The 16172-nt window shown below is 39.2% G+C and overlaps 1 protein-coding gene across 1 annotated transcript; it reads right to left on the reverse strand.

The window, feature by feature from the left end:
* Positions 1 to 1063: 1063 nt before the first annotated feature.
* LOC137200391 (14-3-3 protein beta/alpha-1-like) lies at positions 1064 to 8992 on the reverse strand. The gene is made up of 6 exons (XM_067615167.1): positions 8857 to 8992; positions 7816 to 8307; positions 4122 to 4245; positions 2562 to 2725; positions 2359 to 2454; positions 1064 to 2119 (listed from the first exon to the last, which is right to left on the reverse strand). The coding sequence occupies exons 2-6, from the start codon at positions 8107 to 8109 to the stop codon at positions 2045 to 2047; spliced, it is 753 nt and encodes a 250-aa protein (XP_067471268.1). The 5' UTR covers positions 8110 to 8307; positions 8857 to 8992; the 3' UTR covers positions 1064 to 2044.
* Between the last annotated feature and the right edge of the window lie 7180 nt (positions 8993 to 16172).

Below are 16172 nucleotides of genomic sequence, written 5' to 3' on the forward strand. Positions count from 1 at the left end.
TAACATTAATAAGTTTAGAGACCTCTTGCCAGAGTCTGTTTGTATAGTAACAATGCCAAAATAAACAAGGCACAGCTTCAGGATGTTAACATCCCCTTTTAGCATACTTGGAAAAAGTGAGTGAGGGACTGATGCAACACACCCACTGGGAGTTTATAACAGTGGTGGAAGAAGTATGTGTACAATCCATTATTGTGGTTATTTTTTTAATAACTTATGATTTAAAACACATATAACTGCTTTATTTCATTTTAATATATATATATTTATTGAACTTTATTATAATTTAATTTTGTCAATGTCCTTATCCATCTGTTTTGTATTTCCTGTTACAAGACTTCATTATAATTTCAATTAACAATGGTTAACATTTGGACTGTGATAAAATGGAAATGTCTTATGATTAATAGAGTTTCAATTTAAAAAAGTGGTGGAAGCAGTACTCAGAACCTAAGAAATTTTCTTGGTTTATTCTACGCATTTTTTATTTAGTATTTTCTATTGCCATGATTTCTTTGTTTGCTTGCTGAGGAGAAAAAACAAAACTACTATATGAACAATGGATTTCTTTTTCCTGCAAACAATTAATTTCTGTTGAGCATGAGTAGCTCTGATTTAAAATTCGTTTTCATGAGATTTTCTTTTCTTCCCTTAGAGAATTTGTCATTGGAAAACAAAACTTGACATACTTTGTGATTTTTTTGTCACCTTTTATTTCATATTTGGAAAATACGAAGAGTAAATGTTTTGTTATAAAAAGAAATTGTTTAATGGACTTTTGGTAAAGATATCATTTTGGCTCATTGCATATAATTTAATTTGTTTTTATGTTATTATGTTTGTGTCCTAGGGTGGGGGGGTGATGACATATGTGGACGGCATTGCTTATAGTATCTAGTTTGATGGCAAATGGAAAATAAAAATGTATATTGCTAAAAGAAAAATGTTTGAGAGCAACTACAGGTAGTTTAATATGTTACTCACATTTTATAAACTGTAAATATGTTTGGTCTTAATCTAAAGTGAAGAAGTGGAGTGAAATACAAATTGCAGCAAATTGAACTTGGTTTATAAAATGTTTTATTCATGTTAACATAGCTGATACATAGGGATTCAAACGGTTCCACAAGGCTTTTGGGGACTACAATTGAATGAATAGCAAAACAATAGTGGTCCAAATCTCTAATGACAATCACTGGACAGACTAACAAATCACCCTCTTTTAGGATGTGTACAAACCTGCATTGAAAATTATTTAACTCGACACTTGTGTGTGTGTTACAGCATTGTTCCCATTCCAGTGTAATATCTCAAGAGACATGCATGACAGAATTGTCTTCTTCCCATTAAAAAGGTCCCTGCGTTTGGTCAGACAAGCCCCACAATCCCCCCCTCCCACCCCCAAACAGGCATGCTTCAGTGAAAGAGTGGCATCATAACCAGGGCAGAAAGTGAGGATTTAACCATGGGGCACTACTTGGCTGTATTATAGTATTTGATGCCAGCAGGTACACTGGCTTTCCCTGCAGAATGAATATTCTATGTTTGAAGTTGGATTTCAGCTGCTGTAACCGTACCACATTACTGTGTTGAGACAGACACACTAAAAAAGTATGGGGGGGGAGGGAAACTAGTTCTTATATCTAACATTTCTTTATTGGAAAACAATCCAAACCTTCTTTCTTGATGAACTTCCAGTTGTTCCGACGTTGGGACTTTTCTGCCAATTGATCTAGGAGTTTAATACCATGTCAAGCTATCAATACTTTTTCTACAGCTGAAACTGCACAAATGGAAAGGCCAGGACGAACACAAACCAAAGGAATGGAGGGTTTTCTCTTTTCACGGGTTGTTGTCCGAATCTGCGTTGTGAAAAGAATGATTTTTCTTTTTTTTTCATTTTATTTCCTTACACGACTCTTTTTCAACAATGGGTTTCATTGGTACAATGTTTGAGTGGAGCAATAAGGAATGAAGGATGTGTAAAAAGTTTTTTTTTCCTTTTGTCATTTTTGGAGATGACCCCAACACTGAGGGCTTGTATTTAGTTCTCAGTCTCGCCGCCTTCTCCTGCCTCTCCGCCGTCTCCCTCCTCAGCGGCGTTGTCTGATGTCCATAACTGAGGAGAAATAGACAAACACACATTTGTTTAAGATACAGTGGTTTTGTCAGATATCCAAACTCCTTCACCATTTTTGGAAACTCTTAAGAATGTTAGAGAAAAAAAATGTCTCCATTTTTGAGGTTAATGGTGTCTCATCCCTCTCTACAACAGCAAGCTTTTGGCCATTAGGAACAGGTTTAAACACTTTCGCCTTTAGACATTTTTAGATGCTACTGTTAGACTGCGACACTCACTGTCAGGTTGTCTCTGAGGAGCTGCATGATAAGAGTGCTGTCTTTGTAGGACTCCTCATTTAGCTGGTCGAGCTCTGCGATGGCCTCGTCGAACGCCTGCGAGCGAAAAGGAGAACGTCAACACCTTGAACAAAGTACAAATGTGGACACCGAGGTAAAGTGACAGACTGTGTGTGTGTGTGTGTGTGAGAAAGTCTGCAAACCTTTTTAGCCAATTCACAGGCTTTTTCTGGGGAGTTGAGGATCTCATAGAAGAAGACAGAGAAGTTAAGTGCCAAGCCTAAGCGGATGGGATGTGTGGGGTCCATCTCAGTCTTGCTGATGTCAAATGCTTCCTGGTATGCTTGCTGTGAGTTTTCAATGGTCTCTGGGTAAAGAGAAAGGAATCACACAGAATATAATGGTCAATACATGCATGTATATAATCAAGGTTGACATACAAGTCCAATTCCAGCTAAATCAATTTAAACCTCTTAACACACACACACACACACACAAAATATGTCAGAACATGGCATCTTAGATACTAACTTAGTCTTTCAAAATTAAAGAAGCTTCTAGTCAAAGCTTCACAAATAAAACTGACTCACTGTGACAAACACAACCTTTAAGCAATAGTTTGGCCAAACAAAAATGACATATTGTGGTTTTAGGGAGAATTATGTGCCACACAGCGGAGACTTCAGGTCTGGCCAAGAAATAGTCAGGCACATAACCCCCAGTAAATTGTTGTTTCAACACTGTTTTTTGTATGGACTAAACAAACAAGACATATTTATATTGAGCTTTAGAGGTGCTGGTAGATGAATTCAGTTAATTTTGGACAGAGCCAGGCAAACTATTTTTGCTGTTTTACTATTTTCTTTGTGCTAAGCTAACCAAACCAGCTGCCAGCTCCAGCTTCATATTTACTGTTCAAACGTGAGAGTTGTATCAATCTTCTAAATGTAACTCTTGGCAAGAGCAAGGGCAAATGAGCAAATTTCCCAAAACGACTCATTTAAACCACGACACTGGTGATATTCTATATTTTTCTTAATGTCAAAAACAATCCTTTATAAATACCAAACCAAAGATATTCAATTTACTATCATGTTTAACAACGAAAAGCCTTTAAATCATCACATATGAGAATCTAAAGTCAGTGATTTTTTGAGACTATCTGAAGGGACATTTACATGTAATACTGGGACACGTGGAATCAAAGTAGCAAAATGACAACCAGTCGACAAAGGCGGTGGTGATACTTGACGAGTTTTTGGGAACAAGAGCACTGTAGATATCAACTTCAAGTATTCTTGAATAACGGCTCACAACTAATATTAGCATTACCAAACCTGCCCAGATAACTGATCAATTTCAGTATACTTTGAAATAAGTCGATCAATCTGGATCACACAATGCTGACTGGAGAACAGCGATGGCAGGTGGGGAAATATTCAGTCACTTTACATTTTTCCCTGTGGGAAAGCTGCAGGCCCTGTCAGTGAGCTGCCACACACTCCTGTTTTGCCCTCCTATTAAGGTGGAGCCCTGTGGTCATACGACTGTGACTCACCGACCTGCTTGACGTCATTTCCAGCTCTTAGTGAGACAAAATCTGACACATTCCTATTTGCAGTGTGAAGTAGCCCAGTTTCAAAAAGACACAAAGATGCATACTTAAGCTTGTACATTCAATTAAAAAAAAAGATAACTGGACACTTTAAAGATAAAGAAAAACACCTTTCTAAATGAAAAAGATTACAACAGGAAAAACTCACTTGTTTTGTCGTCTCCAGAGGCAACTTCAGCAAGGTATCTATAGTAGTCGCCCTTCATCTTTAGATAGAAGACTTTGCTCTCGGGATTTGTGGAGTTTCCAATCAAAAAATTATCCAGCAGTTTCTGTGAGGAGAAAAAAAAAGTCATATCAATTTAATTAGAAGCACAGATCAAATATTATGAATATCCTTAATCAATTAAACCGACTGACAGATCAGGAGCCAAATCTCATTATATTTACAGTTAAATTATAGTCATATTCACAGAATAGACAGTCACTAACTATGCTACATTGGGCACACATTTAAGGTGTGAGATGGTACAACACTAAACATAGGTGGGCCTCACCCATCACAGGTGTCCCATTAGCCTCCATCCACCAGAGTGCACTGCTCCCTTTGCTCTTAATAGCTGCTCAGCTCAATTATTAATGAGCACAGTTCTGCTCCAGCAGGAGTCAAGTGCATGTGCTTATCTAGTGTCATTTATAGAAGAAAAAAAAAAAAACATTTTGCTCCATGTCAGTTTCAGCTCAAACCATCCACAATCAGGCCAGGCCTCTGCTGTGTCCCCAGCTGTCTTCTGCCCCAGATTCCACAATCAGCACTGTATGCCAAAGTTTGAGGTCTTATTGCTGACACCAGCCTTATTGCTTATTGCTGATTTTGACAGACTTGGTATCATTATTTCACTCTCAACTGAGATGTGCTCACAAATGTTCCATTATCAGACACCACTGCTGCTTGTATGCATCATACTCCCAATTATTACTTGAAACCACAGAGCTAAAAAAAGGACCATGCTTGCAGCATGTCTGTGTATATTTAAGAAAACAAAAGGCAGCTCTATCTTTGGCTGGCAAGTCTATATCGTGCAGAAATTAGATAAAAAATGTGGTACTTGAGCGAAGATGTTTGATTATGAATTTACTGCTGGAGAGGAACTACCTGCTCCTTTTTAAATTGGATCATCTTGAATTTTTTTTAAATTTAATTATGAAAAACACAGCAGAACAGCAGAATGAAAGACTTTAAAACTTTAAGATTCAATCTGTGCTTGCCCACTCAGAAGACATACTGCAGCTGTTTGAGACTATTCTCTAGAAAAACTCAAATAAGAGGCTTCAAAGTAAAAGGATTTCAAGAAAATAGAAATCAAACCTGTAGTAATGTAGCAAAAATATAAAACATGTTACAAATGACATCCTGTGTTTGCACGCTAGGCTATGTTATGGGTCTTTCAATGGACGTGAGAAGATTACTGGGGCTAATCTGTGTCAGTGAAACCGTGGTTTATGCTCAAATTAACAGATTTAGAGAGCAGATTAATGCTTTCACTTAGAATGCTTGCCAACACCTTAAACCTAATGACAGTCATGACAGAGGAGTGGATATAAACATCCTCTTTGCCTTTAACTTGCAGAATTTAATTAATTTTTTTTTTTTTTAATGATAAAAAAAAGAAGTTTTCCCTTTCCAATCCTTAGCAGAAAGAAGCTGGTTTAGTCTGAGCCAAACCCATCGCAGCAGCCCCTCCCCAGTCATTTACTGACACAAAGATTGGCTCAGCCGAAACATGCGCATGTCTCAAGTGCTAAGCATTCCTCTTTCACTGCATGCTCTGCACAATAGACAGAAGAGGAGTTGCCTCGCTCTCGGTGCTTTCACACAAAGCTCTAATTTCAGTCACCAGTGCTCACAAGAAAGCGCACAACAGTGTTGCTGGATGAATGCCTGACTGGTTATGTGTCTGGGTGCCTTCACATGTCTAACAGGCATTGATATATATATTTTATTTTTTATTTTTATTTTTATTTTTTCAAGCTTTGACTGATCCTTCATTATCAATTCAATTCAGTTAGTAACACTACAATCAGCTGTGGGGTCAGGTTTGAGGTGGTTTTTGCTTCTTTTTATAACTCAGCAAATGTGAAAAATCAGACAAATTAATGACTGGACATGAAAAACATAAGGCAGTCTCCATGACTACTGAGACAAGACTTTGAAAAGCCCATATGTCCACCACAATACCAGACAAGTCTACTCTGGAAATCCAGATGAGAGAAACTGATCCACATTTTTATAGCATATCATTTGTTCTGAAGATTCAGGTGTCAAGGTACAGTGTGTCTACAGTGTCATGTCATGAAGAGTGAATAACCTCAATCTGCTAAAATGGCACCCTGTCTGTCTACAAGCCCTACATTCACATCCTGTGCAGAACCAAAACATCTTCAAGCCTCTGCTGCCTCCCAACCGTGAGACCTGCTTTCAGCTGAGATGCAAGTGCCTCTGGTTTCACAATCGGAAATCAAGATAGAGGGGCACGCAAGCAGCATACTCGTCTACTGCGGTCTCTGCACTTCTGGCTTTGTGGGTGCATACTAACCTGTCAGCCTTCTGCAGACAAGTTAAGGCATGAAGACCGACACACCCTCCTTTACTGACAAACCCTCTGTCAACACTCACACTCAAGAGAGACTGAAGGCTGAGTCACGACCGTGCAAGCGCACAGTCTCAGGAACACTCATGGGAAGCTAGTTGAAAATTAATAGCCCCTGCAGCTTTTCGGTACATTTTAAAGACCGCAGCTCGGGGAAATTATCTCAATCTTACAGCTAAGCTTCCACCCAGATCTCCTCTAATCCATTATCAAGGCAGGCTAGAAATAATGTAAAGCACCAATCCCTGCTGTTGCACTAGATTAAACAAGAGGTGAAAGCATACCCCCCACAGTATTCCAGTAAAGCTGAGCTTGAAATGTGGAGTGTAATGCCTGAAAGTGCATCTACTGTCTCAACAGTCAAGCGCATTCTCATTGGTTTCAATAGGTGGCTCTGCATGAGTCATTTTAGAAGAAGATCTGTGCAAACTGGGCTTTAGGGAGAGTATGAGTCGTTTATGCATGTAAGTTCTTGCACTTGGCTACCCACATTAGGCTTCTATCTGCCAGATGGGACTGCGTGGACATATAGCGCAGCTTTACTGAATTCAGAGTGTACGGCGTCTTTCCTGTGTGTGTGTCCAGATTTCTCTCTCTCCACCCGTTCAGACACACCTTGATGGTGTAGCAGTCACTGTGACCTTTTGTCAGTTCACGCCCTCACTGCGTTTCAAGCCCATTGTTCTAAATCCAGATTCCCAAAAGGCAGGAACAGTGGGAGGACTACATAATACTTCCTTGTCCTCTCTGGCTTTGGAGGCCATATTAATACAACAGAGGAGCTCACAGGAAACAGGGGAGATGCCATTTGACACACACACACACACACACACACACACACACACACACACACATTATTGGACTAAAATAATCACGTGTGTCACTATAAATTTTGTGAAAACTGACAGCTGCGGGAGATTCAATGCGGACAAGTTCACCTTTAAGTGGAGAAAATGTGGATTCTTCTACCAATTTTGAGTGTATTAGACTAGACATTACGCACAATACAAAAGAACACACACACACTTCCATCCCTTCACATCTGCCTTAAGAACAGCAGTCTGGGGAGGGGAGGGGGGTGGATTAATGAAACCATATTGCAGCTATATGCATCACTGACTGAACTTGGTTAAATGATAATGATGTAGTGAAGCAATATTGCTCAGCTTACACACACACACACACACGTAACATGGATCCATGCAGCTGGGTTTTTAAAAAAAACCTAGGTAAAAAAATCTGTCACTGTACCAAAACGTTGTTGCAGATATCCTGCAGCTCCTTCTCCACTTTCTCCCGATACTCCTTGACCATCTGCTGCTTCTTCTCGCAACCCTCGGTCTTTAGCCCGATGCTGGACATCACCCTCCATGCGGACCGCCTCGCCCCGACCACGTTTTTGTAGGCGACGGACAGCAGGTTCCTCTCCTCGTTTGACAGCTCGCCTCCCTTCTCCGTGACCTCCTTCATGCACTCTGCCATGTCATCGTAGCGCTCAGCCTGCTCTGCCAGCTTGGCCTTCTGGATAAGATCCGTTCTATCCATAGTTTATATATATGTATGTGTGTATATATATATATATATATATATATATGTGTATATATATATATTTTGTGGGGGAGGGGGGGACTGATAAATCAGAAATCCGGGGGGAAAAGGGTATGACAGTCAAGGACTGTTAAGTTGAAGAATGGGTGTAGCAAGGGGGCTCGGCGATGTTATTCCCCACAGTAACGCTTCGAGCTGCGAAAAGGAAGATGTTTAAAATTAGTAGGTTAAGATAAAATATAAAGCTGTAGAGCAAAATAACCTGCCGATCATCACGGTGATATAGAAGCGCATGCACCCGCCTGGTGTGGAAGGAAGCTGACTGCAAATGGCCCTATCTAAGCAACAGCGAGCATTAAAATAGCTTTCCAGCCGCATTTACTTTAAGCTACTAAATTAACTTTGACCACCGTTAGAGGATGTCTCATCACTTGCAAGTATAGCGCAACGAACAAACTCCTATCGTGATTGATCTGAAGTTGAGTTTGGCTGCCAGCATCGGGAGTAGTGATCTGCTGGCACCGTAACCCGCCACAAAGCTGTCTTCTGCAGCTAGCTATCAAGTTAGCAAAAAAAAGCTAGCTAGCCTTAGCTACACGGGCCACTCCTTTCAATAAAAAAATGTCACCTAAGCGATACTCATACAAAAAAACCCTAAACCAGCCACATTTTGTCAATTTAGCAATTAACCAGCGAAAATATCATTAAAGAGGAAAAAGGAATAAAATACTCATCGTTTCTGACCTACTGAGGTCCAAGATTGCTCCACAAATTGATCCGATTTGAGAGATTGGTCAGAAAGGCAAAGAACGGCAGCAGCAGCAGCGAAAACCCAACTGCTAAAATAGGGCGGTTCATCTGGTAGTCCACCTTCCAATCGTAAAGCGTTATCTCATTTGATCGACAGGCAGATTTAGCGGTGTAAGCCAGTAATTGTTTAGCGCGGGGGGAAAGAGGCGGGCCTTTTATAGGGGTAGTTTGACAGACCGGTACACTGCAGCTGATGGAGGGGCCACGGGGTTTCCTCCAATTAGAGCAAGGGAGAAGACGTCATCGCGTTGCCATGGCGATGTTTATCCAATCACTCCCCCTGCTCTCACACGCTGTGGGCGCTGTAGCGTAGGCGTGGCACCCACTCCCTCCAGTTAGACATTTATCTTTCTCAAGTTTCTATTACTGGGTAAGTCTGGTGATAATCTTTATATTTCCCAGAGTCAACAAATTCCCACCAACAGACTGAACCATCAGTTATCTGATCCCACTCACGTGTATCCCAAATCGGGTATGGTTAAAGGACGCCCAGGAGGTGCCCAAATGAACTCTGACCATTGTTTTGAACACTTTTCTTGCCATAATCATTCCTCTTCTTCATACTGACCATCAGAAGATCCCTTCATAATGCACTTACAATGTAAGTGATGGGGGACAAAATCCACAGTCCTCTTTCTGTGTAAAAATGTATTTAAAAGTATATATGAACATAATATGAAGCATCAGCCGTCCAAATTAGTCAAATCAAGTAGATATCTTTCAATATTACAGTCTTTTTAATGCTGAAGTCCCTCTTTTTGTCACTATACTTCCACCGCAGCTCAACTTCAGGTGAACCCTTAAATGCATTTTTGCACTTTTTTTTTGTGGACACTGTGGATTTTGATGAAAGCCACATTTGAATTATTACAGTGAGGAAAACCTCTTTCAGTGCCTCTTTCATAGAGAACATCAGGATTTACGGACAAAAAAATGGATTTTAATGACTTGTAAAGTTATTTTGAGTGTTGTATATCAATGACTGATGTTTGAAAGATTAAATATTTGTATTATTAAATTATTAATTGTGATAGAAACTGATTGAACTATCCATTCAGTTATGCACTAATATGTATACTGCAGGCCCTTATTCATTCAGCTATACTGATGTTTATACTTTTGTCATTCATTGTAACAGGAGTATACTAAGTTATTACTATAGGCCTACTATGAAGCCAAGATTTAAAGCCAGAGTACACATTTAGTAATTGACTTCTATATCTATTTTTTATTTATAGAAACTCTACAGATGAAGCTTTAATACACTTAAAAAATATGAATATAGTGTCAGTGTCTTGGTCTGTGTTCTTTGCTCAGTTATGTGTTTATATCAGGCTCTTTAATTCCACCTTGTTTGTGCTGCAATGAGATGAACTCTGAGAAGAAACAATAGAAATCTTACATGCAGGAGACTGCTATACAATAGAACAATTTTCAAATAATGTTTAGTGGTGACTGTCAAATTACATCTCTGTAAGCTAATGACATAACTGAAAAAAGTACATACAAATATATTACAAGCATATATTTTATTAAGTGTAAGACTGGCAGTCAGGTAAAATAACTTAAAACAACCATATTCTACAAACTGTGTAATCAGTCATTTTACCTGTAAACAGCCAAACTTTCCATTTACATGTTTTTTTTATTATTCAGTTGGTCTACATCAATGTGATATTACTGGCCAATATCAGCATCATATTATTTTGCACATCTCTGGACATTCCTCTGGTAACTTGATGACTCACTGTGCACCACGGTGGCATGAGAGGTGCAGTTGAGGGTGTGGCGATCTCAGTCCAGTTGCAGACTGGTGCCAAGAATGAGTGCATTGTATTCCACAATACACTCACCGAGCACTTTATTAGGAACAATCTAATGCAATCTAATGCAATCCAATACAGCAGCTCTGCCATAAATTCTACTTTTACAAAATACATTTTCAGTTTTTGTTGACATTGTCGGAAAGGTAATAATAATATTTTATGTTTATTATTGAAGATGTAGTGGGTGGTGCTGGTTTACTGGAGTGCATAATGAAAAGTGTGCCTAATATTTTGCCTCCCTCATGCACGTATGTTAATGGGGTAGACAAAATATTAGGAACACTTTTCAGTCAACAGGACACTGTATCAGCAAACAGCATGATTTAAAATGGGCTAGCTTATATTGGCTAAATACACCAAAAATTAAAGTATGATAAAATAAAATGGGAGAAGGGTTACATTTTTTGTGAAATCCCAAAGGAAGCTGGATTCAGCATCCTAATTGCATTTGGCAAGAAAGGCTGTACATTTTTGGCGGCTCTTGTCTGTGCCTCCCTGAGAGTAACACTGTTGATTTTGATCTTTTTGTGAGATTTGTTGAGAGTAAGAAAAACATGGAATACATAAATATCAAAAAATATCAAAAATAACAAGTTCAATACAGCCTGTTCTTTTGTCATTTTGTTCAGAAAAAGTTACCAATTCAGAGACCTAGGCACCGATAAATAAGTGTAGCCTACACAGGTTCGTTAATTATATAATAAATAAATTAATAATCTCAAATTGCCGCCACTGACGCTGACATAAAAATAAATATCAAATGGGTTTTATTTTCCATCTTATGTCACATTAAATATGGCATTCTGTCCTTGTTCTTACTATTTTCTAAAAGGTATACTATGCAGGATTTGTCGGTTGGTGTTTGTAAACACACATCATTCAAAGTTGGCCCCTCCTCCCCGTCCTAACGCAGTGATGGTCAGCGAGCTAGAGAGTGAATGAAGAGAGCAAGTGGTGCTGGTGAGAACAAAGCCATGAATCAGAGAAATAAAAGGTTATTTTCTGATTGTTTCACAGCAGTTATGTTCTAAAGGACAAATAAACATGCCCACTCTCTGCTCTGCATGTGTGTGTGTCGGTCAAACAGACACACTCGACAGCAGAGGAGCAGCACACAGAGGAGCAGTCCTGGGGCGGCCAGGCCTGCCCATGCTGGAATTAGTCTCTCCAGAAGAAATCAGCATCAATGCTGTTTTAATGCACTAGCTTACCGGGGCTCAAGACCCAGGCCTGACGACGTGAAAGGGGGATGCTTGAGCGGGAAATTTGAAAGGTTAGCATGCCAGCCAGTTTTTCAGTTTAACCAGTGACCGTGTTATCTGATGACTTTCAGCTGAATGTGTCATGGTTGTCGTGGTGACGGCAGCTGTTGAAAACACAAACAGAACATTTAGGTGTCCTCCTAAAATCCTTAAATTATTGTATGTTCCACACATTATATATTCGTCTGGTTCTTTTTGTGTTACATCATGTAAATTAAATGGTGTCACCAACAAGAAACATTCACATTTCTTCACTTATTTTGCTGATATTAATCTTTTTAAATGGCTTGCTTGAGATGAAGGTGATTAGAGGTGAAGATAAGGTGAGTACATTTTTTGCCACCCTGTCTGCTCGTTCAAAGCACGCCTTCAATACCAATCAAATAGTGTGTAAATGCAGGTTTTCCAAGTTTGCCAGAATTCAACTCCTAAAGATGTTGGCAGAACTGAAGATCGCATTTCAGTGTAAAGACGTAGACTTCCTTGTTTGTCTCACATGGGACTCAGCTGAGACTCTTGGAAGATGAAGCTGACACAGCTGAGGAAGACATTCTGCCATGTGCTGCCTCAGACTCTCCCAAGCCTGAATCTAGAGCTGACAGCAAGTTGACAATGATCAATGTGGGAAAGCAGCTGGCTCTGGTAGATTTTGAGACCAAGAACGATCAAGAACGATGTTCACAGCTTATTCAATAAACTAAGCCTAACAGAGAAATGTGTGACAGGTGCCAGCAAAACACTAAAAAAAAAAAAAAAAAGTCCAGTGATGAGATCAGGAGGTTTTCGAGAGCATTGGCTGATAAAATGTATGATCATCTGTTGGCTGGTCAGACATAAAAGTCCCATAGTTCCACTAAGAAGAAGTCTGTCTGGCTCTGGAGGAACCTCCAGAGCTCAGAGATGACTTTTCTCCTTATGTTCTGTATGTAATGCCAGCAGGTGCTACTCCGATTGGAGATGGATCCAGTTAAAACAAGTCACAGCGAGGAAATGTCTGATGCATTAACTGACATCGATCACCTAATTACAAAAATAATGACCCCTCCAAATGAAAACAACATAACCAGACCAGAGTCCCATGAAGCCCTGACCTCACTAGAAGAAAGTGATGTCATCAGGCCAGAGTCCACTGAAGCCCTGACTCCACCAGAGGAAAGCAACGTCATTAGGCCAGAGTCCGCTGAAGCTCTGACTCCACCAGACAAAATTGATGACACCAGGTCAGAGTTGACTGAAGTCAGTGACAGGCAGACTACAGCACCCACTTGTTCAGATCCAGAATTACTTCTGGGTTATGCTGAACAATTTGAATCCTGTACTGATGATGATTGTGACGACTACAATACCAAACTCCAGGTTGATAGTCAGCTTTTGACCACAAGCAATTGCAATTGCAAATTTGGCAACACCTATCTACTTTTGTATGTGCACAAACATTGTGAACATTCACTGAAATGATCTGTGTGTATTGAAAAAGACCCCACAATTGTCCATAATCAACCAAAGTAACAACATCAGCAAAAGAGTAAGAAGCTGTCATGAAAGAGAAAACTCTTGTTGCTACAGACATTTACAGAACTTAGTGAATAGTGGTAGAAGTAATAGTGAATCACTTTCAGTCTTATGTACGGGGGCCCAGAAATAAGTTACTGTAAAAAACACATATCCTGGTTAGGGCCCGCTAAAGAATGAACCAACTGTTTCATAAAAGTGTAAAGTGAATTCAATGTCCCAAATATTCAGTGGATATACTGTACGTTACCTGACACTAATACCCAAGCTGAACCAGACTTTTTGTTTTGTTAAGCTTCAGGTTTAGGTCAGGTGCGAGTTTAGTTATTTCTAAATGTAATTTGTGAAGAAATGTTCATCTTTCTCTCTCTGACTGTTCCAATTACCTGCATTCATGTGTGTTGTGTTGCAAGTGGAGAGGCAATGTCCAGCAGGAAGAGAGAAAAAGACAAGAGTGGTATAACCAATTTGTTCCATTGCAAATGGTCAGTAATGGATGAAACAAACCAAAAATATACTGTAGCTTCAAGGTCTGTGGTTGGGTCCGCGCCTCAAACTTAGCAGTACCAGTCCAGTTCAGTTGGGTCAGGCATGTAAGCACAATTGTTTCAAACCTGATATCTGCCTGACTACTGCACATAGCAGAAGAAACAACGGGAAATGTGAACATGAGCTATAGAAGCTGCCATGCTGCTGCCTAATATTCACACGAGCAGCTCAAAACTAGAGCTGAAGCCATGGGATTTCCCAACCTATTAACCATTGCTATTTATAACCATCTGGCCTACTGTGGACAAGAGACTCTTCATTTGAGATCACCATTTCTAATGACAGAAATAGATGCCTTAGTTCTTTTTTCCCCACTTAAATCTTTATTATCCAAAGATTTTCAACATTGTACCTAGGAAATAAATGTAAAACAAATCAAAAGGGGGAAAAAGGAAGAAAAAACAGTTTAGGAAGTTCATTCACTTTGATGCAGTTCTGTTGATGAGTTTATTTGCAGTTTTCAATGACCAGCCATTGGTATTTTGGCAGAGGGGGCCACCTTCCCAAATTTCCAATTTCTTGTAATAGATTTTTGACTTGCCATTAACAATATCTGTTGCTTCCCATCACATTTTCTTCAGGGAAATTACAAAGATATAGAACCATACAGCTGATAGGGACCTTATATCTTAGTATTTGTTTTTTAAGTTAAATGCTTATTATTGATGTTCAAACCTTGATATATTGTTAGAATTAGTCATTACTTTCCTCATATGTCATGATTTGGATCAAACCTTTCACTTCCATGGAGGGATCTTTTTTATTTCTTTCCTGAAATAATCTCTTAGTTGCAGGTATCTGTAGAATTCATGTGTCCCCAGATCAAACCTTTGCTCAAATTCTCGAGACTCTGCCGTTCTCTTTTTTCCAAAACACATTGAGTTGAAATTCCTTTTTACTGCAAATTGTTTAAATCCATGGTCATACTGAGCTGGTTTGAAATCACTATCGTAACCTACCCATTTTAAGACATTTACGTCTTTCAGAATGTTATACGTTAAACCGGATATCTAATGCATGTACTGTTATTGAAAACATGTGTAGGTTCTAATCCCCAATCATATTTTTGAATTGGATATCAGCCTTTGTCTTTTTCCACATCTTTCCACTTTACCCCAAATGAGATGCCTTAGTTCTTAGCCTACAGAGTGAAATGTGGTAGCAGTAATTCAAATATAGACTTTTGAGTTGAGTGAGAGGACTTGGTCGTGTTGGAAAGTCAAAAAGCATGTTTCACTGAAGATACTGAAGTTGTAAAACCACCTAATTCAGAATACATGTCCACAGAGTAGAATTCATCTATTAGATTTTTTTTTTCAAATCACTACCCTAAGCGGAGAGACAATTCAATGAAACTTCTGAACATCTATCAAAACTAGATTTAGATTTTTTTTAGATTAGCTGCAGTTACTCTTAAAATATGAATGGAAACTATTCATCAGTTTCTAAAAGTCTCTAAGTGAGTCTCTAAAAGCAAGCCTGCTGTGGTTAGCTTTGGACGTACACAGGATGCTAACCTTTATGTTCTTTCCTGTTTAGAGCAATGGTAGCTGTCGTTGTACATTCTGGACCTGCACTGCTGACATAATGTGAAAGCAGGTCTTCATACGCTGTCCGTCTGTTGTCAGCGTTGACGCAGCACGTGGTCAAGTGCTGAATCTAATACCTGATGAGCTCTTTATAGGAAACATCTGCATGGCTTGACAGGAGCGGATGCATTCGCTGTGCAAAAACTGTTCTGTAAAAAATATCAACACACGTACAACATTGGCTTCATCTTCAGCAAGAATGTTAACATTAATATTACTGATATTGAGAGCCAAACATGCATCTGAAGTTCAACAAATTCTTTAACTTTTGAAGTCAGTTTTGGACTAGAGTTGGCATCTAATACTGTGGTTGCAAACCATCATTTGGAGCAAAGTTATGGTAAAAAAAAGAACCCATGAGAACAAGGAATACAGTATATGAGCAAAGCATTCATTTACACAATAAAATGTTATACTATCGATGTATTTTCTACACTAGACACTAGATAGCCTTTTACAGAAGATTCAATAGATGTTTTGTAGACTTGAATTACTTTTGTGCCCATTTTGAA

Source organism: Thunnus thynnus, chromosome 16, assembly GCF_963924715.1.
Source record: "Thunnus thynnus chromosome 16, fThuThy2.1, whole genome shotgun sequence".
NCBI lineage: Eukaryota > Metazoa > Chordata > Actinopteri > Scombriformes > Scombridae > Thunnus > Thunnus thynnus.

What these genes read in the sequence shown, in the direction of transcription:
- LOC137200391 (XM_067615167.1), bottom strand. Translation starts at nt 8,109, where the DNA reads ATGGATAGAACGGATCTTATCCAGAAGGCCAAGCTGGCAGAGCAGGCT. An exon ending in ATATCTGCAACAACGTTTTG is followed by an intron (nt 4,246 to 7,815) that starts GTACAGTGACAG and finishes TTCTCCTCACAG; the next exon opens with AAACTGCTGGATAATTTTTT. An exon ending in CCTGTGAATTGGCTAAAAAG is followed by an intron (nt 2,455 to 2,561) that starts GTTTGCAGACTT and finishes TTTCGCTCGCAG; the next exon opens with GCGTTCGACGAGGCCATCGC.